The sequence below is a fragment of the Diadema antillarum genome, unplaced genomic scaffold (assembly GCF_040938485.1).
Source record: "Diadema antillarum isolate AM-2024a unplaced genomic scaffold, OU_Dant_1.0 scf00000125, whole genome shotgun sequence".
Classification (NCBI taxonomy): Eukaryota; Metazoa; Echinodermata; class Echinoidea; order Diadematoida; family Diadematidae; genus Diadema; species Diadema antillarum.
The window spans coordinates 380,322-406,527 of NW_027271014.1; the positions used below are offsets into that span (position 1 = coordinate 380,322).

The 26,206-nt window shown below is 39.6% G+C and overlaps 1 protein-coding gene across 1 annotated transcript in view; it reads left to right on the top strand.

The window, feature by feature from the left end:
* Window positions 1–20,874: 20,874 nt before the first annotated feature.
* Window positions 20,875–26,206, top strand: part of LOC139720266 (A disintegrin and metalloproteinase with thrombospondin motifs 1-like) — a 52,404-nt gene continuing 47,072 nt past the window's right edge. The window contains exons 1-2 of the mRNA XM_071631627.1: window positions 20,875–20,898; window positions 21,056–21,152. Coding sequence (XP_071487728.1) covers window positions 20,875–20,898; window positions 21,056–21,152 — 121 coding nt within the window. The remainder of the gene's footprint in view (window positions 20,899–21,055; window positions 21,153–26,206) is intronic.

Here is a 26,206-nt window from a genome sequence, read left to right on the forward strand (position 1 = left end):
TTCCTGACATTCTCACTATTAAAGTTTGAGTAAGTTCATGCCGACCATAGCTTTGGCCTCCATTGCATATCTTTTCAGGAATAATGTTTGCGCTTCAGGCAGTACTTTTGGAGTTGTCACATTTGTCACTTTTAGAAATGTCCACAGTTGACTTGCTTTGTTGGTGCAACGCCTACGAGTGAAACATTCCATTGATGTTCTTGGTTCAGAGACAAATTTACGCCTAAAGTGGTCTCATGTATCGTATTTTATGCAAATATGAAATATCATGTATGACTGTTACGGTACACCGTTTTAGTATATTCATAGTACTTAGTTTTCACATAGGCCTACGGATAGGGAGGCATGAGTGGGTTGACTACTTTATCTTGCAATATATAACATGCAGTTTCGTGGAAAAAAACAAGCACAGTATTATTTTCTTTTACGAAGCTCATTCCACCCTGTGGCAAATGAAACATTTATCGCATTGTTTCAAATTAAGAGATTTTCACACCCTTTCTGACGAGCGATTAGCGTATAGCCTTATGTACATCGATCTGTGTGATTTTTTGTATAACAAATTAATTTTCGTAATGCTATGTATACTCAAGAAGTTGGATTCTGTACGGAGCATAACACAAACACACACGCGCGCGCACACACACACACGAACACACACACACACACACACACACACACACAGCTCCCCCTTCCGCTGCTACTGTGTAAGTATAAGTTTCATCAGGGAAGTGGAAACCCCCACCTCCCTGGTTTCACATGACGACAATGATCGTTCAAGTTATCTCCGCCACAGCATTACCTACGGGTGCATTTGCTTTCCACAAAGGCAGAAACTCACCTGAGCAGGGCAAACGCATACCACTTTTTAGTAGCAACCGTGAGCTTTGTTTTGGATGCAACTCTCATGGCAACTTTAATGCAAAAAAAAAAAACAACAAAAAACCTTTGAACATGATTTATACACTAGTGTGCACGGATTGTTCTTATTTGACGCACCGTCATCCATAATGATACGTACGGCATTTCTGACTCGAGGTGTAAACTGAATTATGGACTGCCCTATAGTTTACGTTAGAAGTATTTTGGCCTACTGTCGTAAGTGGGTATCTCATTGGCTTAGAGAGTAGATGGCGACCTGAATTACACGTTGGTAGAGACTCGAGTCTCGCTGGTCGGAGAGTGGTCGCGGAGACGTCTTTGCAACGTCTCCACGACGACTCCTTGAGACTACGCTTTTGTCGGGGGATTCTCAAGTTAATCGAATACGTTGCTTTTCAGGAGACATTTTCCAGTCTCCAGCTGGTCTAGGAGACGTCTCCGAGATGTCTCCTGTAGTCTGGTCGTGGGGAGGGCGTTCTGAAGTTAATCGAACATGTTTGATTTATCTTTAGGATATATTTTTTCAGTCTCCAGCTGGTCTACGAGACGTCTCCGCGACGTCTCCTTAGTCGCGACAAAATCGCTGAGCCCAATTTTGTCCACGACGTCTCTGCGACCTTGCCGTGACATATTAGTGACCTACTGGAGACATCGCGGAGCTGTCTCTGATGATTGATAATACGTCTCTGAGACGTCGTGACGATGTCTCCGCGACGCCGGGCGGCGAACATAGTTGTCACCTTGTTTGGAGACGTCTCGGACGTCGCCTTGTAATCGCCTTCTTCGTAATACCCCCATCTCACTAGACGGCGATTCCGCTACGATCATCAAAAATCGACAAAGCGTGGCGGATCGCGGGTTAATCGCTTTAAATCTTCTCCATCGAATCTTGAGCGGTTCAGAAGCGCGGAGGGTCGCCACCATAACCTTGGTCGGCGACCTCGCTACGGAAGTTTTGAACTTCCGTACTTGAACTTCCGTAGCGAGGTCGCCGTGGTTTTAGAGCGTATCACAATCGCCTCACGAGCGCATTAAAAGCGACATATTCGTAACTCTGACGGGGTAGCAACGCGTTAGGCGTAACTCAAACGCATCGAAAGCGGCCCCCATCGCCCATGAAAATTACCACTTTTACAGTATTACGTAACAGGAAACAACCATGAACGATAGAAAGTGATGCATAGACCAGGAAGGTGGACATGAAGAAAAACGTATAAAATTCATTTTTCCTTGTACACTCGGTACGAATCTACTCTGTTTATTCTGTTTGTTTGTCATATACCATTCCAAGTCAGTGAAAGCAAATCAAATTGTAATCTTTTCAAATATATCTTCCTTAAATTGTCTCATTGTAGGATACGATTTGTAGTTTGCTCGTAAGCCGGTTCTTTACACATTTTAACCTTGAATGGATGACTTAACTAATAGTGCAATTTCACATCAGATTCTAACTGGTGTGTTCTAGAATGCTTAGATATAAGGGTAAAACCATATTCTGCATATCCATGTTGGTTTGACATTGACATCTGCCTGAAGAAATTCAATCATGAAACCCATTTTATACCCCGATCGCTTGAGATCGTAGCATGAGCCCAGCGTAAACGTATCACTGTCGCTCCGATCGTATCACTGTTGTAGCGAGGTCTTGATAAGCGTACGAACACAGTCGGTTCGATCGCAGAAGCAGCGCGTCTTGTTGGCCTGGAAATGCGGCAACAACGTGGCAGAGTCGTATTATTATCGTGGCGCTACCGCCTACAGCGCAGGCTGAGCGTGGAGAAACCGTAGTGTAATCGCCTCGGAGGCCAAAAATGGAGACGGACGGCAATTGTGCAACGATTTGTTAAATCGTCACAGATCGCCATGGTCGCCATAGTCGACTTCCTAGTGAGATGGGGGCCTCATAGCGCAAATCATTTCTTGATGAGTCGAGGCGACTTATCCAGTCGCGGCAATCGCTTGCGAAGCCTCCTCCAGTGAGATAGGCCCTTTGCTGAACAACTATACCAACATGAGCGAATAAATTGTGATACAACTTGCAGTCACACATTTACTGATATAAAGTAGCCTTTAAGGGAATATGTTTGTTTGCTGTTGTACACGGCGAGGGTGAATCCTCTGGCATGCCCAGTGAGCTGTAGAAAGCAGCGCTGTTTTTGTCAAGTCATTGAAAAAAAAAAAGAATATTCATAACGACATCATTGTGCTTCAATAGAAAGGCAGGCCTACAAACCATTATTTATATAGCCATGACGTTCATGCGGTAATGTGAAAGTAAATACCATGTCAAAAAAGATGTTGCGAACCATGGCAGTGCAAACAATACAAGTCAACGGATGTTTGAAATTGGCAAAACAGTTTGACTTTGCAACTTGCGAGTCTAGGCAACCTATTGTGGTATAAACGTATTAAAGGCATAATTCATCATTTGGAGATGAAACGAGAACAAAGCTTCAGGGCTTCAAAATAGTTCTAAAATGTGAGTTAGGGATAGAAACAACCAATGTAATTTAAGTCAGTATAATTAATGTTAAGTATTGTTAAATATGCAAAATGTGAACAATAGCTATAATAAAAATGTTTCTAGACTAAACCGTTCACAGTTATGCTTTACTCCTTATGTTTTAGGCTTTATTTCAAAATTTTTACTTGGTAAGATGTTTTGTGATACAACTTACCTACAAGGTATTATGTATCAAATGTGATATTTTTAACATTCTTAAAATCCCTGCTCCCATTGGTAAACAGTACCGAGTAACTTTAGAGACTGACGATATTCAACAATAGTCATTTTAAGATTTCTGTGTAATTGGATACAATGAAATACTGTCCCACACTGAGGATAATCAACCATGAATCAAAACACAAAGTTACATACATACATTGTACCTGTATGTCAATTTTTATCAATTTACGTTGTTGCAAGGGCGGTAAGTTGGCTAAGTCGGTAGCGCGTCTGCCTCACGATCACGCGGCCCGGGTTCGAACCCGAGTCTGGACTGAGCAATGTTGTGTGTAAGCATACCGTCCCCTCTAACAAGAGGCAAAACACTCTGTCCCTCTGATAGGACATAAAATGGAGGTCCCGTGTATGAGAGAGTCACAACTCATGCACGTAAAAGATCCCGCTTCATTCATCCATCGCAAAGAGCAGGGTGTTTAACCCGGTGAAGTGGTCCCACCTCACATCCAACTGGACCCCATGGAAGACCAGCTTAAAGTAGCTGAATATGGGCTATCCAGCCATCTTCTTAGATGGAAATGAATAAACAAACATACAAGCAATTATTACGAATATGTTCTGCTTATACATTGTATATAATTTCTCTCTTTATTTGATGGAAAATGAAAAACTAATTTGAATCTTGAATATCCAGAATCTCATACGATGTTGATTCTACATCTTCAACGCATCGATGATTTTATTTTTGTTTGTTTTTTTACTGTCACTGCAACAGCTTAGTCAAGGTAGTAGCATGTCGGACAATGGACCATGTTATCATTGTAAAATGTCTTTCTTGATATCAGGTTTTGGAAATAGAGGTAGTTTCTCTCTCTCTCTTTTCTACGTAAATCAAATTGAAATTGTATTCAATTTAGCAATTCGTCCCTTTTCTTATGTTGTCTCAGTCGTACCTTAATCCACTGTTTCGAGAGAGGGACAAAAGAAATAAAAACAAAAGAAAACTAGAAAAGCACTCTGACAGCACAGACCTCCGCCAAGCAGCTACTTTCCACCGATGATCTTGCTCTTCCCAAAGGGATTTTTCTCCTCTCCACCACCGGGGAAAAGCTCTTTGAGCTCTTCCAAAGAGATCAGTGATTTCCACCCATAGGTATTCATGCTGAAAAATCGCCCGATTTCCCAATATAGAAGCCTTTGTTACGTCATAAGCCCTCAGCTGCGCGCCTCGCTTTAGCAGAAACTAGAGCACGCACTTAAGTGCGCGTTTGAAAACCTAAAAAATGTGCAGCTTGAACTCCCAAGTTCAATCCTTTTAGTAAATTCCCAAAAAAATTTGGGATCACTACCAATATTTACTCATTTGTTACTTGTGTCATTCTTAACCTTTCCTGTAAGTTTCATCCAAATCCGTGAACTGCTTTTTGAGTTTTTTTGCACACGGACAAACAAACCAACAAACCAACGGTAATGGAAACATAACCTCCTCCATTTGCGGAGGTAACAACACCAGAAAAGCACTAGTAGAGCGCAGGCCTGCACCAAACAGCTCATTTCCACCATTATCATACACATATGCCAAAAATCGTCCAATTTCCCAGTATAAATGCCTTTTGTTTAATACGTCGTCAGCTTCCAGCTGCGCGGCTCCTCGCCCGAGCAGAGAACGCACTTTAGAGTGCATATACAAACCTCAAATACGCCTAGCTTGAACTCCCAAGTTCATTGACTCCAGATGATCTGCGAAAAGATGAAAATAAAAATCCTTCAAAAATTCATAAAAATTCCCGGACCACTACCAAAATTAAATCTTCTGTTTCTTGTGTCATTATCGACTTTTCCTGCTAGTTTCATTTAAATCCGTTCGCAACATTTTGAATTATTTTGCAAACAGACAAGCCAACGCCGATGAGCACGTGTGACCTCCTCCTTCTGTAACGGGGTCACGGAACTATGGACGGGGTGCGGTCGAGCGCTCTAAAGCTAACAAAACCAAAACGAACAGTACTGAACTGTGCCAGATTTGGAGTGTTCGAGTGCTCCGTCGAGAAAGCGTATGTCATGAGTTATTTTTAGAGGAGGTCACGCATTTTGTTGCGCGAGGGTCATTCACCTTGAGAGCCTAAAGGTGCGATCACACATCGCCGGTTTAGATGGCGGTTCATGGCGGTTCTCAAACCGCCGTGAACCGTGTCCCAATGATGGCGGAAAGCACTTTGACTACGTTCTCAACACGTTTAGAACACGGTGCAAACGCGGATTGACGCGGTAGTAACACGGATCGCCCCGGAAGGTGGAGGAGTCCATACCAAGCCCATGTAGTTGGATGCAATCAGAGCCCTTTCACTTGTCCTCAATGGGTTTCAACAAGGAGCGTTTTGCTTTGTTAGGTAAACACAATTTTAAAGAAATTATGAAATGTTGTAGCCCCCTGTGTTTTACAGATTGATATAAGTGATGCAACAAGCAATTATCTTCAAGTTTCAACGTGCTTTTTCTCTTTCTCTTTTAATTTTCAAAATATCTGTATTAACTGTCTTTAAAAAGACATACATGTCAAAGCAGAATCCAACATAGTTTCCAAAGTTTCCTGTTCATTTGCAGGTTTATTTATCAAGTGATGTACAAGTACTTGCTTGTTTCAACATCTCTCTTTTTTAATCAAATTTTCACATAATTATTTCGCGTATTGAATTTAAGATCTTGTTGCTCGTTTATCCATGTTTTCACAAAATTGCTCCTTCTTACCTTTCAGAGCTCCTTGTGAAATATGAGCCTATGAGAGTTCCTAAATCGTAAGGGGAATCTGTATGTGATACCCTCGATCCATTACAACAAACTACTATGGCAAACGTGGTTTATGCCGCCCCAGAACTGTAGAACAGCACCCCAAGTGATAAAACATGCAAGTTCCATCAATAAGTCTAAAATGTTTTTAAAGCCTATATGTTAAAATAGTTACATAGTGATTGTAGATAATGATTAATGCAGCATGTTGATGTTTCCGAAATTACCTTTTCCTGTTTATCTTTTTGTTCCCCCTTTAAAGCGCATAGAGACCTTGCCGAAGGTATTATGCGCTATATAAGAACGGTAATGATGATAATGTAATGATAATATCTTTAACAACAGTCAATAAAAAGACATAAATATGTACATTATGCATTATCAAAGAAGCATATACAGTATGTGTGCATAGTTTCCTCTTTACTTACAGGTTCACGTAACATAATAATGGTTTTTTTTTTCAAGTTTCAACATTGCTTTTCCCTCTACTCTCTTAAGTTTCGACATATCTGTATCAACAAGTCTTGCAAAAAAGCATACATAATCACGAAAGCAGAACCCAACATATTTACATAAGTTTTCTGTGTATAACTTAGGCCTATCAGGTTCAGCTTTAAGGTTAAGCTTTAATAAAATTATGAACTTACCTTTTAATGTAAATGATAGTATTCAACATACCTAACAACTTTTTTTAACATTACACTTTATTTGTTACTGTATATGTGTTAAAGAAATAAGGAGACTATAGCATTCAATATATTTGCCCGATCTTGCATTATGGGTTCATCTTTGCTTTTTTTTCTCCATTTTTTATTGCTCCGCCACGAAGTGTCGCCGGAGCCATCATTCTCTTTTAAGTTCATTGTTTCTTTTCGCTTAAAAATTATGGCGGTGTTAACACGGTATTATCACGGACCTTGCGGTGCTAACACGGAGGATACCGTTCTGTACACGATGAACGGCGATGTGAACACGGTCCATTTTAAACCGCCAAGACCGCCACGAAAAATTAAACATGTTTAATTTTTCTGGCGGTTTCCCGCGGTTTCCCGCGGTTCTCGGGGTTCATGGCGGATGAGTGACGGATGACCAGGGTTTGTATACGGTGTAAACACGGTCTTTGGCGGAGCACGGCGATTTGCTGAACCGCCATGAACCGCCATCTAAACCGGCGATGTGTGATTGCACCTTAAGGTTCTCACAAATGTTCCGAACAAAGAGAATGAACTTTTTGCATTGTGATGTATGTGCATGTTACGCGCATTCTTCAGATGCCAATTTTTGGTGCGTTTTTGGTAATCTTGTAGGGCTCACACGGGTAAATAATTCCCCATAGAGACGTGTGTTAATATTAAAATTTCAAAAAATTCTGTCAAATAGCTGGGAGAAATGAGGTGTTTCATCTTCACTAACCTGGATAAGTGAGATATACCCTTTCATCCATCAAATTTCCAAGGTGGGTTCTTTGGCTCAAATTCTGTCCAAGGGTCCGTAAAGCCAGACTACGAGTTCTTGTCACTCAAAAAATTACCTATTTTCCGTACACGTACCCAATGAATTATAGTCCCCTCAAATTCCATCAGAAAAGCTTTCATCTTCCAACCAAAATGCAGTTTGTAGAGGAATTCATACTCAATATCTACAGCTATTCAGTTTTTTTTTGCCAAACTGCATCATTGATTTTTAACTAATTTTTTCTTCATTGATTTTGGTATCTTGGGTACGAATTTGTGAACTGGTCTGGGACAGTCTATTTTATTAACAGGTGTGAGCCCTATAGTGGAGGTCATATTTCTTATTTGACTTTTTAACATCATAAATGTGTTTTTGATGATATTTGCCCCTACATCATATGAGAAACTACACATTCGAGGGTTATGAAGCTTCTCAAAGGGATACTTTTGAAAATCATGTCCTTTGGGTTAAAAAAAAAAAAATCTTGCAGTGTTGATCAGTTCTTCATAAGATGAATACATAGATGCAGGCAATTATCCTTGATTATGGGAGTGTCATCATCACCTTATTACCTACAAAGTACTTGAAAAGACTTTGTTTTGTCAAACAGACTAACTTCATGTATTTTGAGCTGTTTCAGTGGTTGCCAAAACAAAGAAATACATAAAAATAACACAGTCATTCAAAGTTGTGTGATACTGATGACTGCTTATGTACTAAGATCTAGTACCACAAGAACATAATAAGAAAACAAATTGTAGCAAGGCAGACTTGGGGGGGGGGGGAGGGAGTAGAGGAGAGAAGTAAAGGGGGGGGGGGGGTAGGGAGGAGAAGGGGGAGGGAGGAAGAGATCTGACACAATACAAGATCAACACAAACCAGCAGAGCTTGTATGGGATGAATACTTCCCATAGACTTGTATGCATTGCATGCATTCTCTATTATAGGGCTCACACGGGTAAGTAATTCCCCATAGAGACGTGTGTCAAAATTAAAATTTCAAAAAAATCTGTAAAATAGCTAGGAGAAATGAGGTGTTTCATCTTCACTAACCTGGATAAGTGAGATATACTCTTTCATCCATCAAATTTCCAGAGTGGGTTCTTCTGCTCAAATTCTGTCCAAGGGTCCGCAAAGCCAGACTACGAGTTCTTGTCACTCAAAAAATCACCTATTTTCCGTACACGTACCCATTGAAATATAGTCCCCTCGAATTCCAGCAGAAAAGCTTTCATCTTCCAACCAAAATGAAGTTTGTTGAGGAATTCATACTCAATATCTACAGCTATTCAGTTTTTTGCCACACTACATCATTGATTTTTAATCAATTCTTTCTTCATTTATTTTGGCATCTTTGGTACGAATTTGTGAAGGCGTCTGGGACAGTCCATTTTATTTACAGGTGTGAGTCCACTTTTGGATTGGTTCAGTTCGATGCAATACACTTTGGGAGCGTTCGAGCGCTCCTTTGGTGCGGGTACGGGGATGAAGAGACGACCCTGGTACATGCCAATCAGGACGAAATTTATGATTCTCGAAAGAAGTTTTTATATATCCGTCTTATGCAAGGTTTCCCTTGTACAGGTTGCGTGAAATATGTGAATTGGGTCTGAAATTAAAAGTATTACACTTCCAGGGTGAAATACGCATGAATAACCCTCAGTCCTAAAATAGATGTATTAAGCTGACAATGACTGATGGTTATATTAGGGATAATTCTTTGAAATGTTCCTATATGGACACAGTTTTTTGGCGACTTCTACTCTATAGTTATCTTAAGGTATAATTGGTTGTAAGGATATACATTATCCAGGTGTGTTAACATCTACTTTGTCGTCGATGTATCAAATGGTGACATGGTAAAAATTATGTCATGTGCTGTAAATGCGTTATTTATTCAATTCAATTCAAAGTTTATTTCATTTTCCGACATAACATATGTTTCACTTCTTTTGATAACAGAGAACAAGGTAAATAGAACATAGTGAAATGAAAAGACTGTACAATAATTGAGGACCTTTAGTAATCATACATTGTATAGTAAAAAAGAAACAGAAGTGATCGAAATGAAGTACATGTATACCGTGCGAAAAATGGAGGGACCCACTAAAAAGACAGAGCTTGTAGTGTGTGGGCCCCTCTGGAGAAGAACATTGATGTAATCGAATCATCGTAGATACAAAAGATAACAAAGTGGAAGAAGTCTGGATACAAAAGATAATAAAGTGGAAGAAGTCTGGAAGCCCACTAAAAATTAGATTACCATATATACACTTTCATAGACGCGAACAAACATGAAACAGGACTAGACAACGAGACAACTACTGAAAAAAAAGGTTGTACAAGACAAACGGAATGGACAAGACTGACAAACTGAAGACAAAATAGCAGACAAAAATGCACAACAGAAACAGAAACAGAACAACAGAAACAGCGATCTTCGGCAGAAGCATGCCAAGAGAATAAGAGGATAGTTGTAGGGGAAAAGTAATATTTTGACGCCTGAAATAAGACAAGAAAATAGAAAATAGAGGGACGTATGAACAGGAGTCACATACGGAAAGTCAACTTCAAGACGCTATGGGCAAAATGGCATAGGTGACAACATTGCGAGCATCCAGGAAAAAGATACCATTAATTCTTTGAAGAGGGGACAAAGTGAGCAGGTAAGTGTAACTGAGAAAAAAGGCCAAATGGTTAATTCGGTATTGTAGAGTCGTACGATTGCAATAAAAAAGACTTCAGTCTCCTCTTGAAAGAACATATGGATGGAGCGTTTTTTATGTCTTGATTCAAAGAATTCCAATAATTTGGGCCTACATAAATAAGTGTGTTTTTAGCAAAAATCGTTCTTAAAAGAGGTAAGTGAAATTCATTTATAATACAGACTGTCGACAATAATTATGGTTATGATGAGGAGAGTTTAGACTAGTGAGAGACAAACTCAGTAACATATTCATATTTAATCTCTTTGTGTGATATAAAGAATAAGTTAGTGAAGAGACAAAACATAGAAATATTTCTATGAAAGTGGAATAATGAGATATACATCCTGTAAATGGTTTTACAGAACCATGATTTGTGTTATGATTTGAATAAAGTAGTTGTGCTCATCACCACCATTCAAGCATCACGTGGATTCTTTCTTCTTCTTTCAATAGATATGCCCCCTCTTCGGGAGGGGCTTTACATTAACAAAAGACATTGGAATGTATCTTACCCTATAGACTGGGTATGACTTGCATGCTTCCCTGCGATGTCTTTTGTTGATGATATTAATACAATGCATGGAAACATGTTTTAGTCTATAGGGGCGTATCATATTAGTACTTTGCCAGTGATTGACAGATGATATCAGCGACAGAATCTATGTGTTGTTTTTTCAATCTTTTTTTTCATTTGATAATTGCTTTCTTACCTTGACATGTCTGTTTGTTTTTCAACATGACGAGGGCGTGTCTTCTGACATGGCCAGTGAGCTGCAGAAAGCCGCACAATTTTTGTCAAGTCACTTGGAAAATATGTTCATAGCAACATCAGTGCAATTCAGTAGAAAGGTACAAACCATTATTTACACAGCCATATCGTTCATACTACTGAGATGGAAAACAATAACAGATGTCAAACAAAGGCCCTTTCGAACCAGTGCAAACAATACCACTGAAACAGATGTTTGAAATTGGCAGAACAGTTAGGCTTCGTAACTTATTAGTCTAGGAAACCTGTCACGGTATAAACTCTTTGGGACTGACTTAACTTGGAGGTTGACGGTAATCAGCAGTCATAAAAATGTTCATTTCTGTGTAGTGGATACGACGAAAAGCTATAAGCACAAAGGTTGATTAATTATGAATCAAAATGCAATCATACATACACATACATAGGCCTACATGCGATGTTGATGCTACATCTTAAACGCAATGAATTCTTCAGCATCCTCGATTCATGGTTGAATTCTTTTATTTTCTAATATCACGGCAACAGAAGAAATTTGGAGCTCTGTGTTAACATTATTAACCATGGGACATGTTATCATCATAAATGTCTTCCTTGATATCTGATGATTCAGCGTTTGGAAATAGAGGTAGTAATTTCTCTCTTTTCTCCCTTTGTAAATTAAATTCAAATTATATTTGATTCACCTATTCGTCCCCTTTCTGATAATGTATCGTTCGTACCTTCACAGTTTCGAGAGAGGGACAAAGCGAAAAAAAAATAAAGATAGTCATTATTTTCTCCCACATTGAATGAACAGCCACACTTACGACATGCCTAGCGTTAAAGGCCGTGTCACACCTTTCCGGGCAAGCCTTGCGTGCGACTTGCAAAGAACAATTTTGACTACCCGGAGGTCCACGTAGATGATCCGTACATGACAGTACCTAGCATGTATCTCAACCGTAGTTGCCCGGAGGTGCGCACGCATATTTCTTTACCCGCAACCGTGTTTAGGCCCTGTCACACCTTTCCGGGCAAGCTACTCGGGCTTGTTACCTGTAGGGATTTTCTAGCACACCGGACACTCCTGAGGGCGGAAAAGGATTTGAGCGAGTCAGCGCATGTGTCTTACTTGCTGGACGCATTCTAGTTAAATTATACTTGCGAGTATACTGTGTGACCTTTGTACCGGTCGCGTGGGGGCTGACAACTCAGTGAAGGAATTCCTCTGATGGAATGGCTGAAATCCCATAGAATTTCATTATCTTGGCTGCATACGGGACTGCGAAGTACCTGCGTGGGAGTTGCGTGGGAAGTGCTGCCGCTAAGGGCCTCCAACTGGCGTTCTGCGTGGACCTCTACGGGCATTCCCGCGACTCACCAGGAAAATTTTTTGGTCATGCTCAAAACTTTGCTGCGGTTAAATCGGACTTGCGTGAGCACCTCCGGGCAACTACGCGCTAGATACTGTCAGGTACGGACCAACTGCGGAGAGCTCCTGGGAGTAAATTTGTTTCCCCGCAAGTCAAACCGCACCCCCCCCCCGTACGGTATGACAAGGCATGAATGAAATTTGCAAACATTCTCATTCGCCTGCTGAAAATCTTCTATACGTGCTGGAAACTACCCCCTCGCCACAAGCCCGCGTAGCTTGCCCGGAATGGTGTGACACGGCCTTAACGTGTAGGCTTACATCATCGAGACGCACACACGAACACACACATACACATACATTACATGAATAATACCGAAACGACATCTTGAATTTAAAACGGAAAAGAAACGCGATATACACCGTATCTTTAACATTATTACACGGAAGTAGGAATCTGCTGCATACATCACACTACCCCCACCACGTGAAATTCCTTTCCTTTCCCTTCCCAACGAAAATTACACAAACCTCTCTAAAGGTCCTAACTCACTGAAGCGGACTTCGCAGCGACTGCCGCGATTCGTGTGTCTCTAAAGACCAAGAAATGGCTCGTGCTCTCAGCAAGCAAGCGATTCCAGGGCGACGTCCGAGACGGTCCCTTAAGTCTTGGGGACGTCGTCGAGACGTCTTAGAGACGTCTATTTAGTCATGGGGACGTCTCGGATACTAGTAAGTCGCGGACAAGATTAGTCTCCACATGTTGGCCGCTACTACAAGAAGACGTTACGGAGACGTCTTCGAGACCACCTGAATACCGGGAAAAATCTCCGAAATTTCCGAAATCTCGAGTCTCCATCAGGTCGCCACCTAGTCTCCAAGCCTATGAAATACCGACTTTAGGAGCAGAGGTGTTTTAAGCGCGATTTTATATCATTATTCAAGTTGTTCTTTCTTCTTTCATGAAATCAGATTAACAGAGAGTTAGAGGTTTTATCAAATCGGACCTGATATAAGGACGTCATTGAATTGTAATGTTTCATGTGTTCGCGATATATAAGCACATATTACATGAAATAGTCATATCATTGCCTCAAGAGCATCCCTCTGACCTACCAGTTCTCTGCCTTGCATGCAGCTCTACATGTAGAAATATGATAATCACCTGTCAGTTCTAAATTTTGAAAGTGCGGGTTTTTTTTTCTCAGTTAATCTTGGTTAAGATCTCTGAAAATACATTGGTAAATTCCGTTGACCCGTCAGGAAAGGTCAGAACAACTTGAAACAATTGTTACGACCAAAATCACACTGAGAATGATCGCACAAAAGAAACAATCAACTAATGTTCAGGCGGTTTATTAACAGTGAAATTGTGGGTACAGACTGGTAATCGGTTTCACGTCAGTACAATAATGATCAATAGAAACAATTCCAAAGCGGTAATGGAATCACTTACATGCATCCGAATCTTAAATCACAGAGTTCCTATAGTTCCCTGGTAGTGTCCAGTTACGATGTTCGATGCACAGATGAATGGTCCTTGATGCACTGATGAATGATACCTCCGATGTACATATAAATCCAGAGGCGCAGGTTACAATACTCCACGGTATAAATCCAGGGTATATGTCCACGTTATAGGTCCACGGTATAATGTTCACAGCAAAATGTGCAGAATCCAACGTTATGACGACCGCGTCCAGTCGATGCGTTGAATGATAATTCACTTGATAATATCCAGCTAGGAGTCCAGCCCGTCACAGCTTTGTCGTAGCAATGTCCATTGACACACAACTGGAGTCTATCTCCATTGAGGGCACATTAATTCTCTGCAGGCAAAATGTCTCCCAGGCCTTATCTCCACATACATAACAGGTCAGCAGGTAACACAGGACTGACTATAACAAGTCGCTTCAGAGCCAGAAGTGACGTAACTCTCAGAGCAGAGATGTTGGGTACTCTGCCTACTGCAGAATTTCTCTGGCTTATACACTGTCCATTCACCCCCTTCTAGCACATTCTGTAACTCTCTCCAACCTGGGGCCACATACCTGAACATACTAGCAAATCCTAGTTCCAGGAAACCTGGATGACTCACTGCATAACATCATTGCTAAAATTAACTACTGATCACATTGGGCTACAGGGACAGTGCCTCCCTCAGCCAAACATGTAAGCACTTCCTAGAACATTCTGGAATGGGTGAAATCATTCTAGATTGAGTGAGCTATAATGTATTTCCTGTTACATAAATGTACTGTATAGCTACATTGTATACCACCTAGAAAATTCTCCACTGATCTGGTCAGCCTGTATGTACTATATCTTTACCACATAGAATGTTCTCCATTAATCTGGTCAACCTGTGTACATACACATTAAAACAACCATGTACATCATACATGTACATAACTACTAGTGTGTACATTTGTGACACAATTAAGACAAGCAACAAATTAAAGAGACTATGTAATACAAATGCTTATTAACTTGTGTCGATTCATAATACATCAATCGAAGCTTGCACAGCCAAAAGAACATAAATGTGTCATGCATTTTATAATGATTTTCTACTTTTTTTTCTAGTATTGTATCCAATATTTCTACTTTTTTTATTACTTGGATACGCCCACAAAAATCTTCCAAACCAAAATTTTGTCAGTCATCACCCTAGAATGGGTATGACTTGCATGTTTCCTTGTAATGTATTTTGTTGCTAACATTCATTTGTATTAGTAAAAGGCGTGAAAACATGCAAGTTATCATTAGTCTTGGGGGAAGGTGCATTCCAATGTCTTTTGTTAATCATATTAGTACTTTACCAAAGATTGACAAATTATATCGCTGAGAGAACCTTGGTTTGAAAGTTGTTTCGTGTGGGGTTTTTTATCTGAGCATATCCAAGTAATCTGAAATAGAAACAGTAGAAAAATGATATAGAATGTAGAAACAAACAACAACCCACATAAATTTCATTATTAAATGACTGCGCTTCGATAGAAATTGAAAGCATTTTTTTTTTCGCGGCATGCTTCTGCGGTATAGATTGAACATTCCCACTGGTGGCAGATCACACACAGCAAAACTTTGAAAAGCCTGTTGAAAAGGAAGCTGACTTATTTGCAAGTGACAAATTGCCCTTCATCGACCAAATTAAGCACCGGTTATTCAGTGTTTTTAAAGTAGCCATAATGAATATTCATGGGTATACATACTCGGGTTGGACTGGAACCAATTATTTCCCGATTACTAGACAGGCGTCGTATGAACTAGACTACTACCGGACTTTCCCCCGAGAGCCAGTGCTGGTTCTTATCCCTAATAGTAGGAGTATTTCGTATTTATTCACAGTAATGGATTCTTGTGTCTAGTTGTTATTGTGGATGAAGTTCAATCTGTCAATTAGTGTTGTAATAAAAAAATCAACCTGACGTAACAATTTATAAATTTGACTCATACATTTTCATTTGTTCGAAATTCATCTTTTTTAACATAACACAGAAGACATAAAGGCCCGTATCCAATTGTCACATGGCTTATTTCTTTAGGAAATCAGTCATTTCGTCGACGGAATGATCATTTAATAATAATAATAATAATACATACAATTTCTATAGCGCCGTTCTCCACTTTGATTAAATGCTCAAGGCGCTTTACAATTGTACATCAAAGCAAACAGACTGAAGATACAAGTACATCACCGTAATAGAAGAAGATGAAGAAGCAGAAAAAAAAGACATGAAAGTCTGTCTTCAAAAGACACTGGTCTTCAAAATGCACTGCTAAACAAATAGGATTTTAAATTACTCCTGAAAGATGTTATAGAGCTTGAGTCTTTCAGCTCACGAGGAAGTGAATTCCACAGTGTTGGTCCAGCGTGAGCGAAAGCTCGTTCCCCCCAAGATTTCCTAGAAAACGGAATATGTAAGAGACCTGAAGTTGAGGATCGAAGAGTTCGTGAAGGTTGGTATTGACGAAACAAACAAACATTGTAATCAGGAGCTGTTCCCTCAATAACGTGATAAATCAAAAGAAGTATCGAAGAAGTTTCGTAACGAAATGACAACATTTCGTTAAAGAAATGAAGATTTCTTCAACGAAATGGTTATTTCGTCGACGAAATGACTGATTTCGTATAACGAAATAGGCCATGCGACACTTGGCGCTCCATACAAATTGTCCATGGTTTAAATCATGGTTTCAATTGTATCACCGTCGTGAATTTGGGCCATTGAGTGTATTACGAGGTACTTTTAAAAGCTAGGACCAGGAAGTCTATGGGAGTCAAGGGGAGCCCAACTCAAGGGTCTTTCAATAACGTGGTGGCAAGTACAGACTTTTCTCTCTAGTGCATTGGCTTGACAGAAAATACACGCCTGCCTTTATCAGATACGATTGCATACGTAAATATTGTCTATTTCTCACTAAACAGAATATCTACAAGAGAGGCTTTTGACCTTTTCTTTTTTTCAGTCATTCTCACAATTAAAGTTTGAAAAAGTTCATGCCGATTTATAGCGTTGACCTACATCACATCACCTTCTCAATTCAATAATACTGTTTGTGATTTCTGGCAGTACTTTTGGAGATGTCACGATAATGTTTGCTGTTCCGGTTGTCTGCAGTTGACTTGCTCTGGATGATGCGACGCCTTCGAATGAAACATGCCATTGATGTTCTTGGTTCACAGACAAATATACACCCAAAATGGTCTCGTGTCTCTTGTTTCATGCGAACATGCAACATTGCGCTGTTATGTACGGCTGTTGTGGTGTACAATGAGTTTCAGCATTCAAGTTGCTCAGTGTTGACGAATAATAAGGTATGGAGGCGGTGACTACTTAATCGTGTAAGCTCGCATGCAGTTTCCTGATAAAAACACACTAAAAAAACAACAATACCAATAACAACGAAGCCCTATCATTTTCTTTTCCGAAGCTCATTCCACCCTGTGAGTAATCAAACTTTTATCGTATCTTATTAAACGACAGGAAACGAACACACACACACACTGACGAGCTAGAAGTTGGATTCTGTACCCATAAAACTGAAAGGAACAATGCATCCAATTGGGCTATTTTGCTCCACTAGCCCCATTCACACGCATACACTCACACACACGTTGATATTCACTCTTTTAAAAATTTTGTTCAAATATCAGCATCATTTTCACAATGAAACAAGTATCCCCCCAAAAAATTAAGCCACTGTATTATTTTCACTTGTGTTGTTGAATCACCTATCTTTTTTTTAATTCTTACACACACACACACACACACACACACACATGCACCCCCCTCAAGTTCCGCCGCCCCTGAGTGATTATGACTTTCACGTAACGACTAATGATCGTTCAAGTTATCTTCACTATTGTATTGCCTGCGGTTGCACTTCTTTTAAGCAGCAACCTTCATCTTTGTTTGGATACCACTCTCATGGTAATTCTAATGCAAACATGAATCTTTGAACATGGTTTATGCACCATTGTTCACAAATTGTTCTTGAGTGACGCACTTTAAACCGTCATCCATAACAATATGGCACGTCTGACACATGTCAAGGTGTAAATAGGTTAGACTACCCTTTCCTTTAAATTGGAGAGATTTAGTAAGTGGGTATGTCATTAGCTTGGAGATTAGGTGGCGACCTAGTGACTGAGTTGAGTTTAGCTGAGTTGAGTTTATTTCACCATGCTTTGGCAAAAGCAAGCAAGTGACATCGAGTCCAAATGCTACAAATGAAGAAAATTTGTTTTTGGGTAGGCCCTTCAACATGGAATTTGTGATGAGAAATAATGTCGGTATTCGTGCAAGTCACATGGTGATGCATTTATGACAATTCGAAGAATTTTGATATTCCCATAGAAACTCATTATTATGTAACTTGCTTCCTTTTGCCAAAGTACTATAGCTTTGTAGCAAACATGAAAAATCTGGCAAAAGGAAGCATGTGACAATCAAATCATGAGTATGTTACTCGCTTCCTTTTGCCAAAGTATTATAGATTTGTAGCAAACATAGAAAATTGGCAAAAGGAAACAAGTGACAATCATATCATAAGGATGACATTTGCTTTCTTTTGCCGAAGTATTTTAGATTGTGTCCAAATATAAATAATTCGGCAAAAGGAAGCAAGTGACAACCATATCATGAGGTTGTAACCTGCTTCCTTTTGCCAAAGTATTTCAGATTTTTAGCAAACATGAACAATCTGGCAAAAGGAAGCAAGTGACAATCATAAATATGAAAATGTTACTCGCTTCCTTTTTCCTTTTGTTGAAGTCTCCAACTTTCTCGACATGTTTGAAGCTTTTTTTTTTCTCATTCGATGTCATGGCAACATGAATAGCTGAATTCGGAGCTCTATAATGGCAATTTAGCCATGGAACCTGTTACTGTTGTAACTGTCCTTCTCGGTTTCAGGGTTTGGAAATAAAGGTATAGTTTCTCACCCCCTCCCCTATCTCTCTGTCTCTCTCTTTCCCGGTGAAAAAGAAATCAATTACATTTTGATTAATCTATTCATCCCTTTTGTAATGATGTATCATTCGTACTTTGCAGTTTTGCGTGTCGAAGATCCTAAAGAGAGGGACAAAGATAAAGAGAGAAAAAAAGATTATTAAAGATAGCGGTTATTTTCTTTCACACTGAACAGCCACACTAAAAAACAACACAAAATGCTGTTAAACAGCTCGTAATCCTACGTCATTGAGTCACGCCCACAAACGCACACGGAGACTATTATACGAGAGCGAACATCTTGAATCTTAAACAAAGAAGAGACACGATACATCGTGTCTTTTACATTTTCATGGAAATGTGAATCTTCTGCATAAACTGTGTACAACACGATCCCCCACTAAGTGTTACGAAATTCTTTTCCTAGTGAGACTCACACCATGGCCCTACCATGCTCACACGAATCTCCATTTATAAAGGGCCTATCTCACTGGAGGAGACTTAAGCCTAATGCCCACTGTGCGACCTGAGCCTGCGAGCTGGCGCGAGCTGGAGCGATCTCCTGCGAACTGCGTTGACGTCGCGTCGCACAGTGGGCGACCGAAGGTCGCACCAGATCGCAGCAGCTCGCCGCCACAAAGGTAAGGTTGCGTGAGCTCGCAAGTTTTCGGACATGTTCGCAATCAGGTCGCATAGTGAGCGTCCCCAGCTCGACCTAGATCGCAAGCATTTAGGCATACGTGAATGTCCTTCCAAAAGGGTAGAAAACTCAGAGAATTCGTGGGAAAGTTGATTTTTAAAGACAAATTTAAGTCCAGTGATAAGTTGGTCTGAAAAGAAGGATTAAGATCTTACAAGTATAACAGTGAGGGTTTGACGGGGATCGAAAAAAAAGTTAGGGAAGTTGTGACATTTTAAAGTTTCACTAATTTCTGCAGAACAATTCTCTTACAGTTGTTATTCATATGTATATGAGTTAATGATTTCATAACCTCTCAATAATCATTGCTGGTGAACGAAAGTTATTTCAAAACACTCAATGTTTCTATTATCAAAGTGTAAAATATGATGTTATTTCTGGTTAAATAACTTTGATAATGTTCAGTTAGACATACTATCAGAACTTGGGACCCAGGCGACATTGAGCTTGAGTAATAAACGGGAATCTGGAAAATGAATATCTATGTACAATCTATGTGGCACGTTGTAAAAAGAAATGCAATCTTGCATGTTCAAAGACTGTTTCCAGAAAAATTAACGAAACTTCAAAATGTCATGATCTCTTTCTTTTCATCCAATTTTGATCAAATTTTCATTGTTTTGCAAGAAAATTATTCCTTCCTTTCAGACTAACACTCAGCTGCACAGTAATTCCACTTCAAAAAATGTGAAAAATGTGAAGAAGCCACATAATATAATTTTAATCTAAGGTGACACTGTCTGTTCCATTAAAAGCCCTATTCAGGCTAGATCCTGTGCGAGAAGAGCTAATCGTGCAGTGAGACAGGGACCAATGAAAGTGCACGCATGAGTAGAAATGGATCAAAAGGAATTTACTAGGGAGCTCGCAGTGAACTCGCAAAGAGGTCGCGCAGATGGGCATTGAAGAGGTCGCGTCCGCAATGAGATCGCGCTAGCTCACGGCGATCTGGTGAGCTGGCGAGCTGGTGCGAGCTCAAGGTCACTTTCAACGCACATCAACTCACACCAGCTCACAGACTCAGGTCGCACAGTTAAAGTAGGCTTTCGGCCTCGACTGCCGCCACTCGTCATGCTCGTGCGACTCTGAAGACCAAGAAATGGCTTGCCCTCTCACCAAGAAGGTAATTCCAAGACGACTTAAGAGATAGGTCTCTCCAAGGTCTATGGGTCTCTGCAAGATGTGAAGAAGAGATACATCGCCACGACCAGAGGAAGACTTGAAAAAGTCTCCGAAAATATTGATCATGTTCGATTCTCTCGCGACTCCCCAACGACCAGGCTAGTCTCCAGGAGACATCTCGGAGACGTCTCAGCGACCACTCCGCAACCAGCGAGATTCTGGTCGCCACCAGGTCGCCCTCTGGTCTCCAAGGCAGTTAGATACCCGCTAGTGAGATGGGATATACTTACGACATAGAATTGTGTTAGAAAAATAATGGAGCTGTTGACACATTTTGTCAAATACATTTCAAGACACCACTATGGCATCGAAGAATTGCTAATGAAATCAGTCGAACTTTGGCTCATTTTAGCAGACTCCTATGTCATGCTTTTTAGGCCTTATAAAATTAATGAGGTCGTGTCAAACCTGCCAGCGCACGCTGTTGAAGTCATTCGAGAAAAAAGGCAACATATCGGCAAACACAAGGCCCTTATGCAGATCCAGGGATGATACCTACAATTGAATCTCCTCATTGGTTATTACCCCATTGCATGACTGGTTTTTCACCCATCCCCCCCCCCCACAAACAAACAAAAAAAAAAGAAGAAAAAACTCTTTCCTGATTCTTCCATTTTGGATCACTCAGGTTCCTCTTGTTTTCTTCAAAAACTCAATGAAGGTTAACGGCTACAATAAACTTTGATCTTGTTTCATCTTTTTTTTTTTATTTATTCTTTTAGATGTGATTTCATCTGGAAACGCCCAAGACGCAATGTTACGTCCATAAGAAGTTATCGCGTTTATGTTTGGCACGGATGAATTCATGTCTGACAGGCAGTGGGCGAGAATAATGACAACAAAACCGAAGGACTGCACAAAAATCACGAAGGCAGACATTTTTTTTTTTTTTTTTTGGGGGGGGGGGGGTCAATAGTCATAGGACTGAATAGCATCTATCGATAGTGTGCGCAGTAGTTACTCTTGTAAGATCATTTTCAAGGTTACATACTTAATTAACGTATCCCACTCATACTGCAGTGGGATAAGGCAGTCAGATACAACTGAATGATTACTACTGATAACACCCCCAAAGAGCTAGTCGCTACCGACTTTGTTCCTGGAAGTGAGGAGAGTGCTGCAAGGCTGCCGAGTTTCACATGAATTCAAGTAATCCTTGGTTTCAAAAACTGAACACAAAGGGAGGACTTCGGGATTTTTAGGCAATCTGATTGAGAGCGTTTGGAAGTCTCTCCAAATGTGATGGCGCAACGACTACCTCTGTTAATCATCTTTCTGGCAGTCGTCCGGTTGTGCCACTCACTTTCAGATGTAAGTACAATCGTATCAGTATCTTCTCGGATTTTTTTTTCTTAAAATAAATGGAGCTACGATCTTCCCACCCAATCAGTATTAAGTATTAAGGAGATCAATCTTAAAGTATGATAAATAGGCACGGATAAAACTGACTATGTTATAGTGATGTGAGCTACTCTAGTTACACAATTGCCTCAAGTGACATTGATAGAATACAAAATTCTTCTAGAAAGAATAATTCCTTGAAGCGACATTCTAGTGGGCAACGATTATCTATTTATCATATTTTAATTTCTTGTTTTATTTTACTTCTTATGAATTTTGTTTTAAATCAACAATAACTAGATGTTCACGTCAGTCGTGGACTGTGTTAAATTTGTGTTCTTGGTGTGGCTTCTAACTGGGTGATAAGTTTTGCACGTGACGATAAACATTGACGTGCACAGAATATACATTTAAAGAAAGCCTTCTGCTAACATTGCATCTCATAACTGAATAAAAAAGCATCTGTAATCATCAATAGTTATTAGAAGACTTCCTTCTTTATCATCAATTCGCATGGTGTTTTCAAATTTGCGGTTCAGTGCTGTTTTTTTTTTAAAGAGATAAAGCAACTCATGAAAAAGCGTTTTATTTGACATAAGGAAGACAGAATGATTGAGAAATTTAAAAATGCTGCAGGCAAAGCTATTGGGACAACAGAAGAATGTGTTTGTACCCCGAAAGACTGTCTTTACGTCTTCTCTTATTCTCAATCAAAAGGCCATAATCAGTAAGCTAGACTCCAAGATGTTAACTTGAAGATAAACTAATTGCCTCCTGAGCCTTTTATCTAACTACAAACAAATTTGCATTACAGTTTTCATCCCTTTTTGGATAGGATCAATCGGCAATTGTTGTAGACAGTCTAGGCGCAAGTGACATTTAAGAGGGAGGTGGTATAAGATCTGAACAAAAGGGAGTGACAGCTCAGCTCGGGCGCAAAGAAATCTAAGTAAGGAACGGCGTTGCAGCAGAAACGGGGGAAATTTGAACGAATTTTATGATCCCTATAAGGATTTCGAAAATGAGAAAGATATTCCTGCATATATTAGTACTTTGTACACTTATCATACTCTTATGCGGAAATCGTTGAACATGTGAGTTTCACAGAATTAGCATACCGCCAAAATTAATCTTCTTTTATTCATGCTGTTTTGTTAAAACTTCCTGCTCCCGTTAGCTTAGTCTTTGTCCCTCCCCCAAAACTGACGTTTTCTACGCTCTACAGATGATATTCATGCTATTCATGATGCTCATGGGCATTGGGGTAGGTGCACTTAATGTTTTGTCGCAGCTTTTGGCCCTTACCACGCTCTTAGTATAAATCACACACGATGTTCCTCCTCTTGCTCAATGATCTACACTGAGTGCTCGCCATCATGCTGTAAACGTCTAATGACAGCAAAAATGTCGGTTGAACGGTTACGACCAGAAAATAAGCAACATTTGAGACATGTTAACGGCTCGTGTTCACTGGGTGTGGAATAATGTCAGGGGCTTTGAATTTGGCTACTGGGATATATCCATACCAGAAAGAGAAGGGTCAATTTCACGTGGTCACAAATACAAATTGTGTTGATGCACTTAGTGCTATTATTATAGGCATTTAAAAGTGCACGCTTGGCATACATGTGAAAGAAATAAAAAATCTTTGCGGAGCTTGCATTTGGCATTTCAACAAAATTAAACCTTCTATAAAAAAAAAAAAAAAAACAGAAGGAATAACTGACGTTGAACACAGTGTGCATAGATCAAAACTTACTATATATGTGACCGTGCACCTCAAAACGAACATAAAGTCGCACACACTGATTTTGCGTGAGGACTGAAAATAAGTGAAATAGGTCAACCTAGCCGAACTTGACTTTTCTATATTTTCTGAAAGAGTGGGTCTTCTTTTACATTATGCTAAAATTTGGTATCATAAAACGGGCAGGAAAGTATTTTTATTAGCAGTTTATCTTGAACATTTTTGGTAGAATAGTGTGATTAGGTGTGTCTTTAGAATCCCTTTTTCATTTCTGAAAAACCTTGTCCACACTCTTCACTTTCAACTCTAATAACTTTTGAAAGGATAGTGCTACTGCTTTGAAAGTTGGCATTAATTAAGGACAGAATATGTTAATGAGGCATGCTTAATATCACTTTAATCTGATAATCCCTTCATTGTTGTTACTCTGGTGGTTTACTTCCTGTTTTTTGTCCCATTCATCGCACAGCCAGCAGGGTTTGGTAAAGATTAAGCGCTTGAATAGACACTGTACTTCAGAGCCTCTTTTCTCAGTTCACGCCTTTCCTGAGTGTGTGCTTTTTTCCAATATTTAGATAGGATAGGAGAGTCTATTTGATTTGATTTATACATCATTTTAAAGCTTAAAGTCTGCTCTTTCAGAATATGGTCTTAACTAAAAATTCATGTCTGGCGACTTTTTGTTTGTTTTGAGGTGCAGGGTCACATATATCAAACAAGGTAAACGCAACTGTCTCAACCTTTGAGAACAGAAGCAAGAATACCATTAACACGAGAACGGAATTAAAAATTTCTTTAACCGATTCCAATAGAGACAATTTGTGGCCACCACTCACCCCTAAACATGTGAACAGAATGACGAGCGGAGGTGGCATTTTCTTTTTTCCTCCTGTCAACCCTTTTCTATTGTAAACAAGGAATAAAAAAGTATCATTATGATACAGATTCTGATCACAAATTAGTGTTACAATGTACCCAATTTTATTACTTTCTGTACACTGTACCCAATGTTTTAACTTTTTACTTGGTAGCCCATTCCTTGGGCTGCCAAGTAAAAAAAAGAAAGAACACACAAACAAACAACAAATAAATGATAAATTATTTTAAGATCAAAATAAACATAAAAGCACTTTTTTGTCTAAAAGTTGTCAATTTCATAATTGAAAATGCAAAATTTAACGGGGCGAAAATTATAATACACTAACAATATACTTTACTATATCTATACACTAATATTTACTTATGAGTAAATTTAATGTATACAAAGATGGTAGCCTCGCGTCCTCGAGTGTGCCCCGTGGAACATAACTTTAGTAAACCCTACATTTTTCCTTTTCTTCTATGCTTTCTAGTAAATTATAATATGTGACACTGCACCTCAAAACAAACAAAAAGTCGCCAGACATGAATTTTTAGTTAAGACCATATTCTGAAAGAGCAGACTTTAAGCTTTAAAATGATGTATAACTCAAATCAAATGGACTCTCCTAACCTATCTAAATATTGCAAAGAAAGCACAAACTCAGGAAAAGTGTGAACTGAGAAAAGAGGCTCTGAAGTACAATGTGTATTCAAGCGCTTAATCTTTACCAAACCGTGCTGGCTGTGCGATGAATGGGACAAAAACAGCAAGTAAACCACCAGGGTAACAACAATGAAGGGATTATCAGATTAAAATGAAATTGAGCATGCCTCACTAACACATTCTGTCAATAATCAATGCAAACTTTCAAAGCAGTAGCACTATCCTTTCAAAAGTTATTAGAGTTGAAATTGAAGAGTGTGGACAAGGTTTTTCAGAAATGAAAAAGGGATTCTAAAGACACACCTAATCACACTATTCTACCAAAAATGTTCGAAATAAACTGCTTAAAAAACACACTTTCCTGCCCGTTTAATGATGCCAAATTTTAGCATAATGTAAAAGAAGACCCGCTCTTTCAGAAAATATGAAAAAGTCAAGTTCGGCTAGGTTGACCCATTTCACTTACTGTATTTTCAGTCCTCACGCAAAATCAGTGTGTGCGACTTTATGTTCGTTTTGAGGTGCACGGTCACATATAGGTTTTCCTGGCCAATTTCGCACTTTTGTCAGTCCATTTGATAAAAGGTTCATTCAATTTAGCGAAAATCCTCGTCACTGCACATTCTGTCATTCAAA